Source organism: Lolium perenne, chromosome 4 (assembly GCF_019359855.2).
Source record: "Lolium perenne isolate Kyuss_39 chromosome 4, Kyuss_2.0, whole genome shotgun sequence".
Taxonomy (NCBI): domain Eukaryota; kingdom Viridiplantae; phylum Streptophyta; class Magnoliopsida; order Poales; family Poaceae; genus Lolium; species Lolium perenne.
The window spans coordinates 330102299-330124863 of NC_067247.2; the positions used below are offsets into that span (position 1 = coordinate 330102299).

The 22565-nt window shown below is 43.2% G+C and overlaps 2 protein-coding genes across 2 annotated transcripts; both read right to left on the reverse strand.

Moving 5' to 3' along the window:
* Positions 1 to 4318: 4318 nt before the first annotated feature.
* Positions 4319 to 8692, reverse strand: LOC127296437 (probable UDP-3-O-acyl-N-acetylglucosamine deacetylase 1, mitochondrial). Its single transcript, XM_051326507.1, has 7 exons — positions 8559 to 8692; positions 8173 to 8478; positions 7869 to 8075; positions 7090 to 7188; positions 6490 to 6554; positions 5842 to 5986; positions 4319 to 4780 (listed from the first exon to the last, which is right to left on the reverse strand). Exons 1-7 carry the CDS (start codon positions 8616 to 8618, stop codon positions 4715 to 4717), a joined length of 948 nt encoding a protein of 315 aa, XP_051182467.1. The 5' UTR covers positions 8619 to 8692; the 3' UTR covers positions 4319 to 4714.
* A 2959-nt stretch (positions 8693 to 11651) lies between these two features.
* Positions 11652 to 22271, reverse strand: LOC127296438 (nuclear pore complex protein NUP155). The gene is made up of 13 exons (XM_051326508.2): positions 22010 to 22271; positions 20342 to 20511; positions 19571 to 19697; positions 18206 to 18468; positions 16492 to 18121; positions 16207 to 16419; positions 15836 to 16083; positions 15328 to 15721; positions 14418 to 14605; positions 13988 to 14333; positions 13217 to 13435; positions 12803 to 13131; positions 11652 to 12135 (listed from the first exon to the last, which is right to left on the reverse strand). Exons 1-13 carry the CDS (start codon positions 22169 to 22171, stop codon positions 12033 to 12035), a joined length of 4392 nt encoding a protein of 1463 aa, XP_051182468.1. The 5' UTR covers positions 22172 to 22271; the 3' UTR covers positions 11652 to 12032.
* Between the last annotated feature and the right edge of the window lie 294 nt (positions 22272 to 22565).

The following is a 22565-nucleotide window of genomic DNA, read 5'->3' on the forward strand; positions in this document are numbered from 1 at the left end:
AGTCTCGTTGAGCCAAAAAGAATTGGTACATGTCGGTGTACTTGGATTACTTCAGGACAAAAATAACACGCATATATACTGATGTGGATCTCATCTTGGCTCCAATGAGAACTGGACAAGTCATCCAGCATTTCGGCCGCCAGAGAAATCTATCTAGGTCTGCGGACCAATCGCGACAGAGTGCAGCGCCAAAACACAACCAGTGGGCAGCTGCCAACGCAAAAGAAGAAGCTACCAAACAGAGCTTACAAAATGCCCGGGGCTCTCAAGTCTCGACCCCACCAGCGGCGGCTCCACTGCTAGCTGCGCCGGTGTGCCCTACCGCCGCCGATCTACTCTTTTTTTAGTGCATCAGAATTACTACTACGGGTGCTCTCCTACAACGATTCAGCAGCCCACAGTAGATCGATCGCAAGATTAACACACGACGAGGAGATCTGGATCCTAGCTACTCGGCTACTCCTGTGGGGTCTGCAAAAGAGACATGCGCTTGTGCCATTTGCCAACGTGGCATGCTAGGTGTCGAGCCCTCATGACTTTGTAAAAACGAATCACAAGTTAAAAAGTCACTCCACTTTATTTTACTGTACGAATTTGTGAGAGTATTTGCACGTACTCCCTATGTATCCAGTTACAAGATGTTCTAGTTTTCAAAAAAAAAGTTACAAGATGTTCTAGATTACCAGAACAGTATGCTAGAATGTCTTATAATTTTGTTGGGGGGGGGGGGGGGGGGGTGGGGGGGGGATACATCGTCGCGGCTCTTTGTGGTGTGGGTTTCGGCTGCTTTGGTGGAGCGGAGCCGTCGACCAGTTTAGGGCGTGACCTTGGGGTTGACGTGCGAAGGTTGGTGGATCCGGTGGAGGCATGGGTGGAGGTTCGCGGGCTAGATCCAGGGGAAAGCCTTGTCTTCGGTTGTGGTAGCTGAAGCCAATGACAGCGGCTTCCTTGGGCGTCGTTCCCTTCCTGAAGACGTCGTTGAGGTGAAGCCCTCGTTCCACCCTTGGTCAACTTCGGGGAAACCCTAGATCCTTGTGATCGGACAATGGCAACATTTTAGTATGGCATTTTCCTCTTGAGGACTTCATCTTTGGAGATTCACCTTGCCTGGAGTGACAAGCGGAAGTTGGCGTTGACGGTGGATGGGGATGAGGAGCTCTGGGCGTCAGCTAGGCAGGGGCGCGGCCTCGGGTTGGCGTGGTTTTTGGAGCAGTGGCTCTTTTCCTAGGTATCAGGTTTGGTCGCTTGGCCGACAAACCCGTCAACTAGTTTGGTGTGTGGCCTCGGAGTCGGCATGTGTGCGTTGTTCATGTTCTAGCCGGAGCGGTTGCTCAGGAATCATTTGCTTGAGGGTGGTTATTCTGGCTGCTTAGGCGACAGTCGGCTCGGCGGGTGCATCGCCTCGGGGCCAGTGTGGGTGCCGGAGTGGCGGCTCCGGTGTGGTAGGGTGTCGTCTCTAGCCACATGGGTGGTGGAGTTGGTGGCTCGGCAGATGTGTGGTCTCAGGACCAGCATGGATGTAATGTTTTTTGCTCGGTGTTTTTTCATAATTAACTGGGCAAATATCTTCTTAATCAATTGAACGGGCAAAACTTTTGCCTCGCCCTTAAAAAAAACTTCTTGGGTACCAAGTAGATCGACAGTCAGATTAACACACGACGAGGAGATCTGGATCCTAGCTACCTGTATGTAAAACCTCCGATAGATGGCGTGGGAGCCATTAGCAGTGCGAGCCCGAGATGCTGTGGGGAATCCTGGAGCTCTTTCCCTCGTCATTTCTTTTGTTTGCCCCCAGGAAGGATATGTGGCCATGCATGATTCCGTTAGCCGGTAGATGATTAACAAAGTTCCACCTGATGACGAATCTTTTGCGCGTATGGCAGGCACAAGTATTGAAATGCTAGTCAAGTAGTCAAGTGGATTCTTTCTTTTTTTTACACTTCGTCAAGTGGATTTAGTCAGGCCCGTGGAACAGATGTACTGCTGCCTTCTTTATTTTTGCAACTAGCTCAAATGGTAGAAAAACAATGCTATTTCTGAATTAGTTGTCGCAGGTTCTATCAGTTTCTAGCGCGGCACTAGAGGAGTACACACTCCATAGTCTCCATGCTCAGCCGGGGAATCCACGGTTCGAGGACGCCAGTAGATAGCACTCGAGTCGTCGTCCCCAAGTGTGTGCGGTGTAAAATTTCTCTTGATATTTGTACTCCGTTTCAAAATTAAATTTCTCATATTTATCTAGATTCGTTATATCTTGATAAATCTGCCACATGTAATTCAGGATACGGGAAGTATATGATTGACTTCCATTCGAATTGGCACTGTGGGCTTAGGGTACTTCAGCGCCCAACGCAAAACAGACACTTTTTGTTTTATCGGGTTGGGGCCGCAAACACTAGTTTAGCCTCTGGAATGTCTGTGTAGACCTAGTGGCCCGATGCATTTTTTGTTTGCCCGGTCAAAGATTCAATCTTGAACCAAATTGGCATACAAACAATGTTACAACGAGATAACAATGTTAGGTGTGCTGTATTTTCTTGGATCACACATGATCCTATGTTACAACGAGATCAGGAGTGGATTGCGAATATGAAATACATCTACAACTCCCACAATGTAGAGTCTGCTTCTCTTTGTGAGGTCGGTGGTGGATGGACGAGGGCCATGTGGTGGGGGTGACTCTCGGTCGTACCTGAAGGAGAAAGGGAAAATGGGACAGAAGAGGAGGCGGCGGCACCAGAGGGAAGAGAGGCTAGGGCCAGACCACATGGTTACATGAGGGAAACTTATAGAGCAAGGGGAGCTCGGGTAGCCGTCTCATCGCTTGCACAGTGCTCGAGTGAGAAGAAGAGCAGAGACGTCGTCTCCAAGTGCTAAGGTGGGCCGCTTTGATGGTTAGGTGGGCTAGAAACAAGATATCCCATGTCCAAATGATTCGGATGAGAGGAGCCCCTTTCTATGCACTTGTGAAAATGTCCATGGGGAGAGGATTGCTGGAAGATAGCATCTCCACCTCTGTAGAAGAGCAAGTTGTTATATTTCTTCATGTCATGGGACATAATTAGAGGTTTATAGTGATCCATAGCATATTCAGGAGATCAATGGAGAACGTTTCTCGCTATTTCAAACAAGTATTGTATGCAGTTGGAGAGCTCTGATGAGATGTGATCAAGCCACCAATTGGTCGCACACCTCGCAAGATAAAAAAAAAACTACTACAAATGGTGGTCATATTTCATGGTGACTACTAACTCTCTAGTTTATTTTCATCAAATGACTACATGACTGTTTGTGTTTTGGTAGGATCATATTGACGCTACCGATGATCCTCATGTGACTTGACTTCTAGAGCGTTGAAATCACATTCTTCAGCGTGCAGGGGAAGAAAACACTACACCGGCCAGAATGTGATGGTTGATGTTGATTTCTATCTCAAGCTCACATATATGATAGCTATTTAGGAAGGATTTGCTCATAATGCAAGCATTCTTGCTAACAACTTGTCTAGATCTAATGGGGTAAACATCATGAGGGTAAGTTCTACTTACGAGATGCTAGATATGCATGCCAACCTGGAATTCTACAGCCCTTCAGAAAGCTCATGCTCCTGGCGATGCAACACATATCTTCGAAATTCGAAAAAACTCAACATAGCTCAAATGCCATTTCGGACGGGGCATGACAATCATTTAAGATTAACCCCTCCAATCTCCATAAAATATCCGGGTACTACCACGCAAAGCCTAAAAATGTCGCCGGACCATATGTCCAAGTCCATGAATCGCCACAGCACCCAAGTTAACACGCATTCCAACTCTGACCAGACCACCTGGCAACTTTAAAAAGGCTAACATCGACGATAAAACAACATTTTTGGCAGCACCGCACATTTTGCATTGCTCCAGCTTTGCCTGGATCCGGGGCGCCAGCTCCCCCAGCCAAGGAAGACAAGTACGACTTTGGTTTTTTGCTCCGGGAGGCGAGGCCGCCACATCGCCGGCCGCCACCACTTCCGGAAACGCACGCGGCGGCGCTTTCGGTCGGGTAGATCTCCATCAGCCTGCTACCGCCACCACCACGGCCAGACAGCGAGCCGACGACTGCTACCTCCGTAAAGACACCACCCGCGTCGCTTTCGCAGCTTCGCATCCACACGTCCATCCGCATCCTTGCGCCCCAATACGGCACCTCAGCCACCTTCGAACTTATCCAGGCAGCAAAATGAAGGAACCTTCGACGTGGCGACCACTCCTTGGTCCATGGGTGGCAGCTTGCTTTGTGCGTCCACTACTACTCCAGATCGAACGGAACATTCACAGAGACAAGTTCAGGACGAGCTATGTTCAGTTCAGTTAATTGGGCACATACAGGATACAGGGACCCATATTTCTCTGCACTCTGCAGAATCGGCAGATTTTAACCATGCAGTGGTAGTTACAACTGTAATAAGTGGACTACAAATCTAATTCCTCGAACTAATTTTCTCAAAGGGATAATACTGTAGTTTATGAAACTAAGGAAATTTCCTGCCAAAGTTATGGAAAATACAGACATGGAGGATGGCACTTGTCCGTGAGTTGGGATGAGGGCCATCGGATGATGATTATCCTGAGATAAGCTTCCATAGTCCATATCACTATCTTTTCCTCGAGTTCCACTATCACCAATATATAAACAGCACCCACCATAGGCTTCAACACTTCTAACCAAGCAATCATTGGTCCGCAGTGATCTTTCCCAATAAATGATGCAGAAACTTGGTGTGCAGGGCATGGCCAGCCTTTGTTGTCACATGAAAACGAAATACAAAGTTCAGATGTCAGAAACTGGTTTAGCATAAATAAACAAGATAACATAGGAGTACCGAACTAGGACAATGCTCTACAACCCATTCTATCAGATAGATTATTCTTGTGCAAAGAGAAAGGAAAAAAAGAGTCTAGCAGGGAATATGCTATTGTTTTAAGATAAGCACTATTTTCCCAGGACCACATGTTACAGCGAAAGCAAGAGGCTGTGATGTGCCAAGCAACACGAAAAGGAGGTCTCTAGTTTAAGGTCACCATCAGAACAATGAGTGTTGCCACAACTTGCAACACCTGTCGCAGTAACGGAATAACCATACTTTTCTACTTCGTAATTAATATGCTCCCTTTCGGAGCAACTGTAACTTTTGCCAAACTTTGACTAGATCCCTGATCCACCATTGGTCAGGAGTCGGTATTCATAGTTTTCGTTGTCATGAACTGCATAGTCGTATTGCCTACCACTACAAAAAGTATTGAGTGGTTTTGCTTTGTAAAGGGAGTAATTGACACACAGCTAGAATAGGCAAGTCAGTGTGTGCTCGACCAGCAAAAGGCTCGTACAGTTGTGCTGCTGCTGTGTTTCTGTTCTTTTTCCTCGCTTTGGTTTCTTCCTCTCTTTTTTTGGTTGTGCCTTTGGTTATGTTTTGCACAACTTCCACACTTATACAAAATGACATGCATCTGTGTGTGTTCAAGAAAAAGTGAAAAACAGGCAAGTCACTGTGATTAACTGATTATCACAAAACCGGTCCAGACGAGTTGTGAACTTGCAAAAGTAAACAAGCCGAACAGAACCACACTTGACTTTTTATCTCAAAATTTCCTTAGCACGAAGCAATCTCAAGTATATTCTTGAACTAGCTCAGAAATTTGATAAATGTCCAAGACAGACAATGAACTGGAAATGGAGCCTAGAGTAAATCAAACCTAAAGGGCTGGATGGAATCTAACCGGTGCACAAGATGATCATGGAACGCGAATGCACAAGATACATAATACCAATCTTGTAGTCAATTGAATTTGAAGAACATACCTTGTAAGCAACAACATGAGCAATAGGAAAACCCTGGCTGCCATTCCGTGCAAGAAGTGAGAAATCACCTATAAGATCTAAAATCTTGTGGCGGCAAGGTTCATCCTCAAAACGCAGTGGTGGATTTAGCCAACCATCAGTCATACTGCCAAACAAGTATACCATTATCTGACTAAATTGATATGAGGATGATCATTTACTACAACACAAGTATAATGCATATGCATATACATCACTTATAATGTTTCTGCAAAGCTATTATCTGTAGTATGGAACTATGAACTACATAAGCAGTTACACACCAATTAAGTTAAGCCATGTAAAAAATCTGCAATGTAAATTCACATACTAAAATATACTCATACAAAATCATATCGAGCATGCATATTTATTTTATAAAGCTATAGCAGAATACAATCATGCGATTGCTTACTCATTCAGTTATTCCTCTCGAAATTAACAATAAAGTTGTTGATGCTGCAGCTAAATTATTGGATGATAACACTTATCTCTTATTTCTAAAGCCAGATGATTTTTTTTCCTATAAGTAGGCATTCTCAGATGTATTTATTAAAAATATATTAACGAGGACCGAAAGCTAAAATGCACTATAAACATAAGACAAATTTTTGGCACATTATTCTTCACCTGCAAACCACAGCATTTTCTAGTGATCCTCCTTTTATAAGCCCAGCACTACGCATTTTTTCCACCTGAAAAAAACAGAATTGCAGAAATAAGAAGTGAGTGTTTGCATTCATATCAAATTCATAAGGATGAGGCAAAAAATACTGCTGGGGGTGTATGATGTAGCCAGTAATTCTGCCCAAAAAAACGCAGATTGGGCTACTAGGCTATAAGGGAAATAAAAATAAAAAACTTGAAGTCCTTAGTCGTGCAAGATTTGTGTCATTATTCATTAGAGGTGAAAGGAATCTAAACTTATAAGGATGAAACAATGTGATAGAGGAGTTGCACTGACATTATCAATGGAGAGTACATGAGGACCAAACCATGTCCTAGGGGAGTTGCACTGCCATTATCATTAGGGAAAATTGATGATACCATATATTCAATATGAGAAAGAGATATCCATGTTTTTTCATGTAAGTACAGATAAATGAATGATATTGCCAGTATAGGTTTGTATCGTGGAAGATGTTCTTGTACGAATAAGTAAAAAAACAAGAGAATAAATTATACTCATAATGGATTTATAGATCAACATCAGTTAATGTATGAGCAAACCTCTTCAAATATACAGAAAGTTCTTGCAGGAGCTATCTTGGTCGAGTATATATCATCATCCAGGAAAGTATTGAACCATTGAGAACCGATTGGCGGTACCTGCAATAGGATGCATAGTTTTCTCATGTCCCAAATATATTGAAATGTCTTTAGCACTCTATCAAAGTATTATTGAGAAGTAGATACAAAAGCTACTCCCTCCGTTCCATAATTCTTGTCGTGGTTTTAGTTCAAATTTGAACGGATGGAGTAGCTAATATTCCTTTTGTTCATGTCCTTGCAACACAAGGCATTTGCATAAACATTTTATTGATGCAGATAGCAAAATAAAATGAAGGTGCTTACACTTCTATCACCTTACACAATACGCACAGAAAAGTTAAACCTTACATTTGATGTCCTGGTACACATTATCTGTATGAGCAATTACTGTTCTATGCATCAGCAATGTGACAGGCTTCAAGCTCTCCCAATTTTGTATCCACCATAAATCATTAAAACGTGAGCAAAGTAAGCCAAACCAGAAGACTAAATGGAAACAATCTAACAGCCTCTACCAAATCATGACAAACGTGCTAGAAAAAAAGTCAACTTTGGTAGCGCCAACCTCAGATAAATTTTGTAGCAACAAAATACCGTTCACAACAGAATTAAGGGGCACACAACACCACAAAGATAGAAAAGTTGGAAAGTAGAGCCTACAATAATTGCACAAAAAAGAAATGAATGAGCCAAATAGACAAACAATTTGTGATCTAAGGGGAAGGTATGAGACATACCTTCGGAAAATCAATTCCATAGGTAATGTGGATTTGCAAGGAAGGGAATGCAGCTACAAAGCAATCATCCTTCCGCAAGTAAACAGGCTGGTCAATTTTGGGCGCCATTTTCTCCAAGTTTTGTCCACTGACATCCTCGGCCGCACACAAACCTGCGGCCCGTATGGCCTCTACCCACTCTTGCGCTGATCCATCAAGCAAAGGAATCTGTCATCGCTTAACAACTCACATAAACCGGAAATACACCATACTGCAACATTCGTCTACTTGACTACTGAAACAGAATTAGCAGGAGGGAAAGTACCTCGTCGCCGCTGCTGACCTCGACGCGGCAGTTGTCGACGGCGAGGGCCTCCATCGCCGAGAGCAGGTGCTCCACCGTGCGCACCCGCGCAACGCCGCATTCGCTCCGCAGCGTGGTGCAGAGCGGGGACTGCCCCTCGGCATTCCCCACCTCCGCCGCCACCCTCGTATCCTCCCCCTCGACGACGAAGTACCTGCCCTCGCCGGCGCGCGCAGGGAGCAGCGTGGCGGTAGTGGTCTTGCCTGAGTGGAGCCCCACACCCGACCTACTCACCGCCGCCGCCAGCGTTTGCTGCGCCAGGCCCGTCTGGTTGAGGGAGAATACGTTGGTCAAATAGTCAGTCAGCGCTCCAGGGTTTAGGATCTCTTTTGATAGCTCTAACTCACCGGCTTCCAGGAGAGGGCGGCGCGGGAGACGGACTTGAGACCTCGAGCGGCGGCGGACATGGCAGTAGCGGCGGCGGAGGGGGGGATCACACTGTTGACTATCCAGACGCAGGGTCCGCTTGTGGGGGCCAGAAACTTTCTCTCTCAGCACCCAATACTCCAAAAAGGAATTTTTTAGATATTTTGCCACATAAATTTTCAGTATTTTTTGTATCTTTTAGGACTATCTACAGTACAAAGTTTTCAGGAAATTTGTTTTCTCCTGCTTTGATTTTCAGTTTTCGCCGTGTGTTCGTATCTATGTAACTTGATTTTCTATTATGCTGTGTTTGGTTGCAAGGAATTGGGCTCTGAATTGGGTTTTCAGAATTGGAAACCCGAATTCCACCGTTTGGATGTGTTTAGTATTCCTTTGTGGAATTGGAAACCAATTCAGAGGACACCCGGCCCGCAACTAGCTTACCCCCTCCCAATTCAGAGGTCAAGACCTCTGTATTGCTCAGTATTGACGAAGCGTCACGCGGAGCGCTCATCTCGTCTCCGCCCGCGACGCCCGCCTTGCTCGACGACGCGGAGCCAACGCCGCCCCGCCGCGCAGGTAATGCTCCGCCGCCGTCTCTCTGTCCCGTACCCTCTCTCTCTCCGGCCAGCATCCGCCGCCCCTGGCCCCCTATCTTCCCCGCCTCCCCTTCCCCTGGCTGCCCCTCCCCGCAGCGGAAACCTAACCCTAGCGGCCGGAGATGGTTGCGCGGCGGCAGGTGGCTCCACGGCGGCCGGAGATGGTTGCGCGGCCGCTGGTGGTGCAGCCTGGGCGTCTCCTCTCCTCTCTCTGTAGCGGCGGCCAGAGGGGGTCGACGGGTGTGTGTGACGGCTAGTACTGATTTTTTGCACTTTGATTTTGCAGATAATTAGGAGAAGAAGAAGTGTTGAGGATTGAAGGTTTGAAATTCATTCTCTGTACTTTGGATATGAGATATGAATTTGGGCAATATGGAATTTTGTTGTTTGTCATATGAATGCTTACATGTTAATTAGTTATATGAACTTGGGCTATGCATATTTAAATTTCAAACTTTGTTTGTGCATTGTAGAATCATCATGTCTCACCAAGAATTGGTTCATTACATTTGCAACTTGAACATCATCTCAAATATATGTGCATATTATGTAGGCAAACAAGGATGCAGCTCCATATAGGCACAAGGAAGTGAAGAATTGGCAAGCTATCTCTACTATATATTCAAAAGACCATGCCACAGGTGCAGGTGCAAGGAAAGGAGGTGAGTGTGCTTAAGTTGGATCCTCATCCGTTCCTCAGGTGGTGGAGGATGATGAAGAAACTCCTGAGCTGACTAAGAAGAAGAAGCAATGCAATGTTGATGCTATCATGAGCATGGTGGGAGAGAGCTGAGAATGACGTTTGAGGAGGCTTTGAACTCAACCGCCCCACTACCACCACCACCACCACCACCAGCACCGAAGGTTACTCCTTCATCTGAAATCCTGGTTGAACTGAAGAAAATACCAGATTTGGTGGGTACTGAGCAGTTGGTAGCTTATGGGAAGGTCACCGCCAACGAGCGCACCTTAGAATCACTCATGGCACTACCCATGGAACTGAGGAAGGCATGGCTCATGACCTTACCTTGATGATTGCTACCATATTATTTACTTTCATGTTTATGAATTGTTTGATTATGTATCCACTTTGTGCTATTTGTGAGACGAAATGTATCCACTTTGTGCTATTTGTGAGACGTAATGTATCCACTTTCTACTATTTGTAAGCATAATTGTCCACTTTGTGCTATTTGTGCTATTTTCATTCATATTACAAAGGTTATATTGTTCAAAGTCAAAAATACTCTCATTTCCACACATGTGACATCCAAACAGGATTTGGTATTCCATCGATCCCAAGACTGACAAATGGTGGTGACAAAGTCACATGTTGAACACGAACTTCTCCTTCCCACCTTCCAAACTCCTTCCAAACTCTTCACAGTTACAATCTACAACCCCACAATCTGCCTATGGGCCACCCTAGTTAGTTGTATACCTTTCTGATATATCTTCAACAAGGTGGGTATTGCGGACATCAACTACGCCAGAGAAAACTTCGTTAGATGGGGTGCACGGTATGCTACACGGAACACTAGAATCCTCGTCAACATCATGAGGGGAGGCCGAAGAAAGGGCCCAACCAAGGAGAACATATCTAGTGATACCTTGCTTTATTTGATACCGTGATACCACTCTTTAAAATTTAAATTTTAAATATTAAAAAAATCAAAACTGAAATTTTGGGCGTTCACAAGATGTGTGTCTAGATGCCCTGTAATTTTCATAACCAAATTCAAAATACCCTAAGAAAGAAATCAAGCATGAATAGTCTCACATAAAGACAAAAACACAAAATTCATGTAGCATTTGTCTTTTTTGTTTCTATTGGTGTATTTTAAATTTGGCTATGAAAAATCTAGAGAATGTAAACACACATCTTGTCAACAGCCATAAATTTATTTCAAAAAAGTTTAATACTTATAATTTAAATTTTATGAAGTGTCATTAACTCATCATAGTATTCCCTCAACCAGGGTGGCGGGGGCACACGGTCGCTGTGCCCGGCACCCACCAACATGCTCTAGCCCCGGTGGCACTCAGAAGGGGCAGCAACTTTGGCTACCTCGACTATTCTTGCTATTATCTAGACTAGACCCATCAAGCCATCCAAAAGCATATTGATAATTGGATCTGCTTTTAGAAATTGGAATCATCATACAAATAATTTGTGGTATTGGGCTTGCCGTCACATGAACCAAATCAAGCATGTACTGTTATTTTTTTACATTAGCATTTAAGTACTCCGCCAAGTACTTGAAAGCGAAAACAGAAAGACTTTTAAGTTTCAAGCAAGCATCGAAATTCAAATTAGCATTCTGAATCCATGTGCAATATAAGATCACAAAACTTGTATCGTCAGAGTTTATGTGGTGATATCCAAAACAAATAAGTGTAGCCTCTGCTACGGTAAAAAAATAATGTGCCACAAAATTCTGCTATAGAATGATGTTCTAACTGAAAACACAACGCTACAGAGACAAACAACTTGAAGAAAATCATTTACGAACTGTACAGCCTGATGGTACACATAACACAACAAATTGAAACAACAGGAGGCAAAGTTGGCGTTGCGCAAGATCAGCCTGCTGCTGTTTACCTAATCGAGGCAAACATTTCTGCAGATCCAAGCAAACTTCTTCAAGATAAAAAGGATGGTTGCATGTCCGAACAATCTGATTTGTGAGCCGCTTTGGTAGCCTTGGGTTCTTGCACAAAAATCCACTATATGGATGATATCGTATGAGATCATGTCCAGTAGAATTAAGATGTCCTAGCTTTATTCCCATACTTGGTACAACAACAAATGTGCATCCCACGCTTTACAATATCAAAAAGACAAATAAAGAATGCCTAATAAGGGGACAACAATTTCTCCTCTAGGTCACGGAAACCTCGGTAGACATTATCTGTTTGGTTCTGTGGAAGGTTTAACCGCCTCACCTCAGTCATATACCTGAAGATGAAAACACAATGTAAGCACGTATAATTATGTCGTTACATGATTTACAAGAGGTGACATTCAAATAGCAAGTATGAACAAACATGATTAACGATTTGATTTGGTGATTAGGAAATTATTACATGGCGACATTACAGGAACAAAAAAATGACAGAGCAAATATAACAATAAAACTCCACAGAATAAAATTCAAATTGTAGCTGCTGACAGAACAGTCTTTCATCTTTAGATTTTTGGCAGTAGTTGATTATGCTAATCCTGTTTTTGTTGCACTGGATTTCCATATTTTACCATTTAGTGACACGCTTTTGATACAATTCTGCAAAAAGGGGGTTTTAAATCTGTGGCTAAAATTTTAAAAAATAGGATAGATGTATCCAACTATGTGACAACTGTGGTATTTGATGTATCTGAAAGTTAGTTTATAGTCTGAACAAAAAACTAATTTTCAGCAGCTTATAAAGTTAAGCACAGCACAGTTTAGCAACCGCAAATTGAGCCTTAAATTCATGATTCATGGCCCGCATTAGAACATCCACACAGTGCAGATGTCTATTTACAAAACACAGAGCAATTAATATTACTACACAGTAAAAAACAATAGGAATGAAAGGAAACTTTGCAAAAGACCTGCCACAGATGTATCGTGTAAGTTGCTTACCTGTTGGCCAAACTAATTATTTTATCTCGAACACCTTGCTTGGAAGATCCTGTTTGATTCAGCGAAAATGTTCCGTCCAAAAAGAACGAAGCCCCAGCAGTTGTTGTGCCTAGCTTATGTGCAATGACTGACATTCCCCATTCACGAAGGATTACAAGAACTGATCTCAGAAGGCGCAGCTTCAGATTAAGTGAGGGCACAATTGCGCCATTCGATAACAGCTGATCATACACAGCAAGCACAGGTTCAGCTACACCTTTACAAGCTCCGAGAAGAGCTCTTGCAACATCCTCATCACCAATTAATTCTTCTCCTGAACTTAACCTATCCTGTAGATAAGAGCATGATGACATCAGTTTCCATGTGAAATGTAACGGTGCTAAGTACGAGAAATACAATGTAGATGCTATGTACCAAGGCGGCCTTCTCAAGATGAAGGCATATTATATCCAAAGGTAAACAAGCTCCATCTGCAGGATCAAGTTTGGAGCCAACTCTCTTCACCACAGAACATGCCTCTGCTACACCACCTCTTGTAAGTGTCTGGTCAAGGAGTCTGGCCCAAATTTCCCGAGCAATCTTGCTATCAGCGTCTCCAGAGTAATTTGCAAAGTTGAGCATTTCCAGGCAAACCTAAAAACAATAAGCTTTGAGTCATTAAATTCTGCAGCAATTGCCAAAACCAGACATAAGCCTTACCAAAGGTACTTGTAAGCACAGATGCATGACCCCACCCACAGAAAGAGAAGACACCAGAGCCAGTGTCAGTTTGTTTAGTAGTTTTGCAGTTCTTTGGTTCCAAAAGTAGCCAAACTTGCTGAGCCGCATCATTTATTTCTTTTTGAGGAAAAAAAACAAATAACAATAGCAGCATGATTTCCTAGTAGTATGTTTCAAAGTAAACAATAAGTCTGCACGATCGTACAGTACACATCAATCAATATCTCATTCAACTTTAATGCATAGTAACTTCGATCCTGGTTACAGTTCAGTTTTAGGTGAATAAGTAAAATGTACATGAACATGCTAATAGGTACAAAATGTAAGGTTGATTTGATTCAATGGAAATATCAGTATGGATGTTTTGAGAAGCCCATTCGCTAGCGTTCATAAGCTGAGAGATTAGAGCATCATGTTACAATGTTGTGAACCAACTAGAATTCCATGAGTAGCAAAAAATCATACCTCCCACAGATTAAATGGAACTGCGTAGTCATTGTATAGTTGTGTAATACTCTTAAGATTCAGTGAAAGCTCTTTCGCCTTGTCCTTTGCATCCTTGGCAGACTCTAAGTCAGCTACAATATTATCACGAGGAAAGGGGTCACTAGGTGATTCAGAACTGCTTGGAACACTTTCAAGCCGCAAAGCCATAGACTCCAATTCTTGTTTGATTTGCATTTGGAACTGAAGCACTGCAAGTTTGCCTTCAAGTAGATCCACTGTACTACTATCGATAGGATTTCTCGACGAATCAGCAGTAATGCCTGCACTTTTGGCCTGTAGCACTGCATTGCTCAGATATTGATACCTGGATTGCAAAGTTAAGTGTTAATTCATATAATGCATGGAAATGCAGCGGTAAACAAAAGAAGCAAAAACAAAATCTGGAGACCTCTGGTCAAGAGCAGGAGCTTCTTCAGCATTGGAGCACTGCCTTTCTGCCAATATCAATAGCATCCTGGCAGCAGCAATATGCTCCCCCTTGAGAACATAGTACCTGGCTAGGAGCTCAAGATACTTTGTCTGGGTAGTAGAAATAGGTGCACCTAAATCGTCCAACCTAGGAGGAGCTCCTCGAACCTGGAAGAAGAACTGATCAGGACAGCGCAACATGCATGTATTTTTAATACAAAACAGATTTGGCCTAAAGTTATGATGATTTATGCATACCAACTCGATACTTGGAAAGATCTAGCAAAAACAAAGGTATTTCCAATGGAAGGAATCATAGAACCAGAATTCGAAGAGGGCACTGTTAGATTGTCAAAGAAGGAAAACACTACGTAGCAGGAACAATTGCATGGTAGTATGACTAGATCTGGCTGGCATTAGACAAGATATGGGTAGGCTACATGCAAACCTAAGCAAACAATGCACTTTTTGGTTGGCACTAAAGAGGTTATTTGCCAAGGGAAATCATGCTAATAGTCTCAATTTGCATTTTATTAAGATGCATGGGTAGCCTACCCATGCAAACCTAAGCAGACAATGCACTTTTTGGTTGGCACTAAACAGGTTATTAACCAAGGGAAATCATGCTAATAGTCTCAGTTTGCATTTTATTAAGATGCATGGGTCCCTACCAGGACAATAGGTGCATGAAGCGGCGGAAGCAGAGGCCGTTGTGGAGCCTGTAAGATAGATAAGATGCAACAAAAAAAACTACTCCTACATAAAATGTTAAGATATTCTGCTAAACACTCTTCAAAAAGGCCTTCAGGTCCACCACGTCAACAAAGTTTCCAGTTTAGCCAACATAATAAATACATCTCTAACAATACCAGCTGGTTTTTAGGAATCACCTCTTCTTGATGCTTACGGCCAGCACTCTGAAGAAAAGCAACCAAATCCGAGCCTCCATACTCCAAAAGTTCATTATCCAGACCGAGCTCAATAAGTGTTCTGTACAGATGCTCGTGGAAAGCTGTGTCCGGCCACTGGACACTTAGTTGAATAATCTGTTTGATACATTTGCTTCGAGAAGCTGGATCAAGAGCAATCATTGGACCAGGTTTTCCACTTCGTCCAGCACCTTTGAGGGTACGCAGAGCATTCATAACTATTTCATAGCATTGTACACGCTGTGCAGTTATGCTATCATGATGCCTTGCATCAATTTGCCCATTGATAACACCGGCATTGGAATCAAGCGCCTGAGCTCTCTGTAGCGGCAACCTCACTACAGCCTCGTAGAACCTGAACTCAAAGCCAGCAACAGAGAAAACATCAGTTTGCAGACAGAATAAATCCAAGTGTTAAGATTTATGGAATGTATTCGTTATGTCCAATATAGTTCAGCAAGCAACTAACCTTAGGTTCTCAAACCGCTTGCATATAGCACTCAAATCAGCAGAGTCTGGAATTTTGGTCAAGAGATTGAAGGCTTCTCTAGCAAGAACATCTCTCTCCTCATTGTTGTCTGTTATAGATGCTTTCTCGAGATTTTCCACTGCCGAGTAATACTTGTAGTCTGACTCGTTGAAGTAGCTAGGACAGCCCTCCCTCAGTTTAGTGCTGATATCCTCAACAGTTCCTCTGCCCTCTGGACCAATGTAGTACTGAAAAATCACATGGAAGTACAGACATAAATAAAAATGAGTGAATAGTTACCAATGGTGTTGCTTTTTTGTTGGCGGATTGGGCAGGAAGGAGAGGGAGGGAGGGAGGGAGGAGAGTGCTACCTCCATGAGTGAAGAAATAAGCCGCATCGCGAGTTGGTCGCCATCCTCGGAACATACCAATTGATGAAACGTTAACTGCACTAACTTTCTGCGCAAATCATTGCCTAATGTCTGAACCAAGCGAGCAACATTATGCTGACAAATAAGTTGAAGTAGAACGAGTGCTTCACCGGATCTTCGAAGCAACCGCCTAAGGCACTCGATTGCCCTCACCTGTTTATCCAAGTAAAGTATTGAGCAAACAAATTAAGATTTCTCTTCCTCAACAAATTTCAGAAATATTACCTCCATAGCAGCTAGTTCTGCTGATGTATAAAGCGACCGTGGCTTCTTATTCAATGCAGCTTGATCTGCAGTGTCTGCGTCTCTAATACGGTACGGACTCATTCCGTTGATACGGACACCAGCGCCAATGGTAGGCCCTGTTTTGTACAGTATGGAACCAGAATCTCCCAGTCCAGCAACATACCCATAAAGCCCTCTTCTCTTGTTTCTTCTGGATCTCAAAAAGGTCTCCAATGAACGAATCTTACTCTCAAGAACCTTCATGGCACCAGTAGAGAGCCTGCAAACAACCACACCATCCCCATGATCATTGGAACCTATCAGTCCTCGAACAACCATAATTGGGAGTTCCCACACAGGATACAGCAGTCTCGATGAGCATAAGCAAAGCCCTTCATATGCACCAGAAAACAAAGGTTCTGCTTCCTGAACAACTTGTCCCATACTAAATCCTCCAGCCTGAGTTCGAGTGTTAGACAAAGCGGTAGTGCCATTAAGTTGAGGCATTCCAACAAGTCCAGGGTCCTCAAATGCTTCAGCAGCTTTCTCAGAGACTGCATTGCTTATCAGACTATCTTCAGCATAAAGTAACTTCGCGGCTAGCATCAAGCACATTGCTGCAGCCTCTCCAGCACCGAAGCGGTTAAAGAACTCCTCTATTTGTGATCTCAAGGTATTCCCATCAAACAACTTCCTTAGGATGTCAACAGGCCTGTTGAAAACTACTTCCATCAAACCCATTGTATTGAATACTACAATCCTCCTCCGAGGTAAGATATGTTGGGTAGGAAGATCGCCTTTGGCCCACAGTTTTATTGAGGTCTTCTCCGAAGGTTTACTGAAGGCTGATAAGCATTCCACATCAGCATACAAAGACTGCATGATGAAAGCAGCATCCGGAAGTGGGAAGACATCGGAGGCACAGAGCATCCGACCCTCGACAGGCAAAGCAGAGACTGTTTCTCGCAGAGCCCTAGAGCTTCTAGAAGCTGTTGCGAAGGTACTGGGGAGGGATAACTGGGCAGCAGAATCTTTCTGCACAGCTAGAAGGGAGGACATAGCTGTAGCTGATGAATCTGACATTATGAGGGCACCAGCAGAATAGAAAGCAGACTCCACTTTCAATGCCAGATCCTCCGGCTGTGCTCTGCCAGCAGCAGAAACAGCACCAAATGTGAGTCCACCACCAACCCCTAGAGGTGGGGAAGGCCTAGTAGCAACAATTTTTAAACAGCTTGGCCTCTGCAAACCAGTGTTCAGTCCAACTGAAGAACTACTTCCACCTGATGTAGAAATGAATAATCTCTTTCCATCTGATAAAACAGCAACAGCATGGAGCCATTTTGATTCCATGGCCGATAAGGGTGATATGCATACTATTGATGGCTTCGGGGATCGTGCAGCTCTTGGTGCATTAGGCCTACGACCGCCATAAGGTGCATCTCGTGGATCAACAAGGTTTTTTTCTTCAGTGATTTTTTTCAAAGGACCATCACCACTGGCTCCTAAATCAAAAAGTTGCAGTTTCATGCCTTCTGTGCGCGCATAGATAGTGTTCCTCTCCTCATCAATGACCATATCCACAATAGGATCAACAGCTGAGAATTTAAATGCATTTGGCAGGACCCATCTGAAAATCATGTTAGCTGAATAAGCAGGTGATCAAAAACACAAGCAAAGCAAAGGGTCAGATTTCTGATTTTACAGCTGATACCTGGAAAGAAGACTGCCTAAACCGGTGGTCAAGCAAACCTTACGGCAACGCTTACGCCAGCCTGAACCAGTTGTGTATTGCAATTCATATATATGCCCATCGCGTCCAGACAGGAAAATTTGACCCTTGTCTGTACATGTGATGCATGTCATTGTGACACCATCAGTAGAAATCACGTACTCGGGTAAAGGTTGCAACGAAAGCTCAGCATATGGATCTGTTCCATCAGCACTAGCAGAACAGCAAACTCCAACAAGTATCAGCTGACAGAATAGATGTAGGTGAGTGTATATTAGATAGAAAATAAGTATAATAAATAGAAACTTATGTAAAGCTTGCAAGATTTGCAGGTTCACGACAGTAAATATCAACTAGCGTGTGTGCACAAGGCTTAAATGGAAAATTGAACATAATGATTCGAAGGAATCATTTGTATTAAGCATTTAAACATGCCAAGAATACCCATCTAACTGAACTCCGAGCAAATGGGTTATTTAGCAATTCTGGATGGTCCAACTAGTACCTACCGGTATCAGTATAACCATTGTTGTTTGCGGATTATTTCTATCTAACAAAGAGGCAAACCATAGTCCAAAAGGCCAGCGTTTGATTTTCTATACAAATGCTGAGAACTCAAAACCATGGACAGCAAGAGGGAAAAACTTATCGTTGGTTTGGTATTTTGAGTAAGGTCTACTCTGATAAATTTTACTGCCAATATTTATGTATACATCAAGTGCTCATCACCTTGGAAGCATGAGCAGAACTATTAGGCATGACACGGCTATATGCAACAGAGCAATTGGTTCAAAATTTGAAGGTAGTATTTGCAAAGATAAAATGCCAAATAGGGGCTGGTATCCATGTCCCAAGACAGTCGGTGCTAGGTGTGTTGTTTTTGGTCTTCATCCAGCTTTCCTCCGCTTAAGTGGGCAATAATTAATCTTTTCTTGCTTAATGAAAAAGGCCAGTGTTTCGAAAAAAGAAGTGATCCACTAGTCAAGAACTCTGGAACACCAATATTGTCACACATAAAAAAATAAAGATAGGCATAATAGTAGTGTCCATCATTTTGTTAAACGTTATTTTCAGTTCTAGCTTGATATGTAAGCAAAAATAGGTTGGTGCGAATGGAAAATTTGGTCCTTTCCAAACTGCATTTAAGAGATTTTCAAGTTGCTTTCAGTTTTTCAACTTAAAGGTTGAACTGTTATGACAATATAAAATGAAAGAGTAATACATTACTGTATACCTTACATCCTCAAACTTTGCACATCACGTCACAACATAAAAGTACTTGCCATTGTTGAAGTTTGGTATGCATGTATATTGCAATTCAAAAGGATAACTCGCAAGCATTATTACCTCCACAGGAGTTGCTAATACTAAAATGTATTGAATCGCTTCAACAAAAATCCCAGGCTTTGCTCTAGCAAGTCCGACAGCACAAATTGCTTGCTCATCCGCATGATGCTCTTGGCATTGACCATCCCTGGTAAATAGAGAAAAACATATGCCATTAGATGGTTAGCTACAAAACTCCGTCTACCACCAGTGAGGCGAGGGGAATTAATATTAGACTCTACATATAGAAGTGAGATTGTTTGCATCACTAGATGTTACTATATAAAACGTAAAATCACTTTTGCTACTCAGACTTGGTCGTTGCTACATACTCAATTACACGTAAATACAGGAAGATAATTTTCAAAACCAGCTATACAGTAATGTTTCCCAGATGTGATAATACACTAAAAGAAGGTACAACTTCGCTGACAATAATAGATGCTTGGCCCGATAGAGGTGGTCAGTTGCAGAGCCCTACTGAATACGCAAATTAAGATCAATGGTCGAAAAATCAGGATTGCATAATTAAACAAGCAACTTCAACAGTGTACAAAGACTAACACCTCATAGACCAAACCCACAGTTAACTCAGTTCCTACCAAGGAAATAAGCATATGGAAAGTATGGTCCAAGATTAAGGCATTATGTGGAAAAATAAGCTGGCGACTACTGATAACGATGGAAAGAACTTTAAGATGCAAAACTAACAAAAGTAGCATCACTACAGTACTGTGTAGCTTAAGTTGTATGTCAGTATAGGGGACTGAATATACATAAATAGTGAATTACCACTTATCAAAGCGCCAAACATAAAATGAATTGTCAACAGTTGCCCAGGCCCGGTGCAATTCAGAAAATATTCCACAAAGGGCTGTTCCTTCACCAGCAGCTGCATTATATCTTTCAATCAGCATAGGAGGTAGCTGCCGAGTTTCAGCAACTTCTACCAGAGGAGGCCACTGCAGCAGAACATAAAGTATCTTATATAGTTAGTCACGAGAATACAAGCAAAAAAATTGCAATAACTTTCAGGATATAACTCCGAACACACACAGATGGTAGAAAAAAACTAGGCCTTGCTGGACCTATGTGTTTACACGAATGCAATGTCCTGCTTTTTGCAATTAAGAAGCAAGGAAAGATGTACATATGCCTCTGATTAAAATTAACCAACATTTTCCAATATCATGAAAAGGATTAGCAAGACTTATGGATCTCCTCATTTGAAGCAAAAACTACCTAGATCTCCCAATCTTCAGGTGAAACTCCTAATGTTAGAACTGAAACAAGTATTGATCCACAAAACTTAGTTCTTCCCAGAGAAACAAGCAAGAAAAAACATTAACCCTAATTCATTCATTTTTGTTCCCAATGACTAGAATTTGAGTTTGTTGCTACAAATCAAGGATGCTTACCACCTAAAAGAGTTTGGGTGGGTGGGAAAAGAAACACTTGAATAATCTCTACATGGCAAGAACATGGATGCAACTGGATTGGTAGCAGTGTGCCACATACTCTGGAATGTAAAATAGAGTTTGCTTTAACTACCCACGGTCGAAAGATCCAAAAGAAATCAAAAATAGTGTTAAATTATACCTTGCTGGCATATACTCTTGTCTATCAGTTCTGCAAAAGAAAGATGTTGCAGACCTAACGATCAAGAAGGAGCGATTGCAGGTGAGGCTGCAGAGAAGCTCAGGCTCAACAAGTTACATGGGCTCAGCTCAAACCCAAATCAACCCGAACTCAACTCAAGAGATTAAGTTTAAGCTGGAGCTCAGCACAATTAGAGATTACGACTGAATATATGCACGCATTCTACTAATACACATCTAGACACAAGTGTGCTTTACCACGTCGAGTCGTAGTGCTAGAAATTAGAATTTCTACTGTGAAATACCGATGCACAGTGCCAATTAGCTACACAGAGGCATGATTAGCTCTCTTTGAGCTCAGATGCATCCTTTGCGATTTTGATGACCAATTGCCAAGCTTAACGAGTATATGCTTAGACCTGCTCACAAATCCGAGAATCCCCCTGATTTAGTGTCCGGTGTAAGTTCCCAAACACGCACAGGTATAAGCTCTAGTTTGTTTCCCGGAATTTTGCATTAAATTTCACAGCATCTGCCACGAAGTTCCTCATAAACAGACAAACTTGTAAAAATGATACACCGCTGCATCTATGGAGGAAATTCGCCGTAATTTTCTACCAATAGCCAAATAAACAGGTCAAAATTTCAAGTCCACCATGTTCTCCACTTCAGGGCATCCCGCCCCAGCTTCACCCAACAGGTAAACGGGAAGGCTAAAATACTTTTGCGAAACCCCCAAAAACTACTAGTACTCCGCGGCAATCCTCAGAACAAATACTTGGCTCAAAACATACGCTGCTGCGGCTGAACGTCTCAGGCGCGCACACCCTCTAGAATAGAGTACGCGCGAGGCGGGGATTACCTCCTTGGGGTGCGAGGAGTAGGGGTGGGAAGCGTAGCGCGAGGCCTCGAGCGCCTCCTCCAGGTCGGGCTGCGCGGCGGCGTCGCGGCCGATCCGCTCGGAGATGTGCAGGCCCGCGGAGGCCACGTCGGGGCCGATGGCCTCGTCCTCCGCCCACGCCATGGTCGGAGCGCCGCGGCTGGGCGACTGCGAGGAGGTGGGGGAGGTGGCCGGTAGGGGAGGCGGGGGAAAACCCTAGAGGCAGAGCGCGAGGGGGTGAGTGGGGAACGGTTCGATTGGATGCGAGCTTTGTTTGAGGTTTTGAGGTTTCCGTGGGCGGGTTCGGGTTTTGGCAGTGGCGCGTTGGCCAAATTTTTCCTTTCCGTGAAATTACCATTGGCCCCAGCCACAATTTTTTTTAGGGACAGGGCAGGACTTTTCGGCGTGTTTGGTTCCACTGGAAGTTTTTTCTCGCACTAGGGAGAAGAAAACAGGAAAGACATTTCTGAACTCGGGTGTAGATACAATAAAAATTTCGAAAAAATAGCAAATAAATTCAAAAAGTTTGAAATTTTTA

Excerpts from the sequence above, each read along its gene's own strand:
- LOC127296437 (XM_051326507.1), bottom strand. The coding sequence starts at position 8,618 with ATGTCCGCCGCCGCTCGAGGTCTCAAGTCCGTCTCCCGCGCCGCCCTC. Across the intron at positions 8,076-8,172 it reads AGGTCAGCAGCGGCGACGAG|ATTCCTTTGCTTGATGGATC; the intron begins GTACTTTCCCTC and ends AAGCGATGACAG. Across the intron at positions 7,189-7,868 it reads ATGGAATTGATTTTCCGAAG|GTACCGCCAATCGGTTCTCA; the intron begins GTATGTCTCATA and ends ATCCTATTGCAG.
- LOC127296438 (XM_051326508.2), bottom strand. The coding sequence starts at position 22,171 with ATGGCGTGGGCGGAGGACGAGGCCATCGGCCCCGACGTGGCCTCCGCG. Across the intron at positions 14,606-15,327 it reads GCCGTAAGCATCAAGAAGAG|GTTCGAGGAGCTCCTCCTAG; the intron begins GTGATTCCTAAA and ends TTCTTCTTCCAG. Across the intron at positions 13,436-13,987 it reads TTCCATTTAATCTGTGGGAG|GTTTGCCTGGAAATGCTCAA; the intron begins GTATGATTTTTT and ends TATTGTTTTTAG.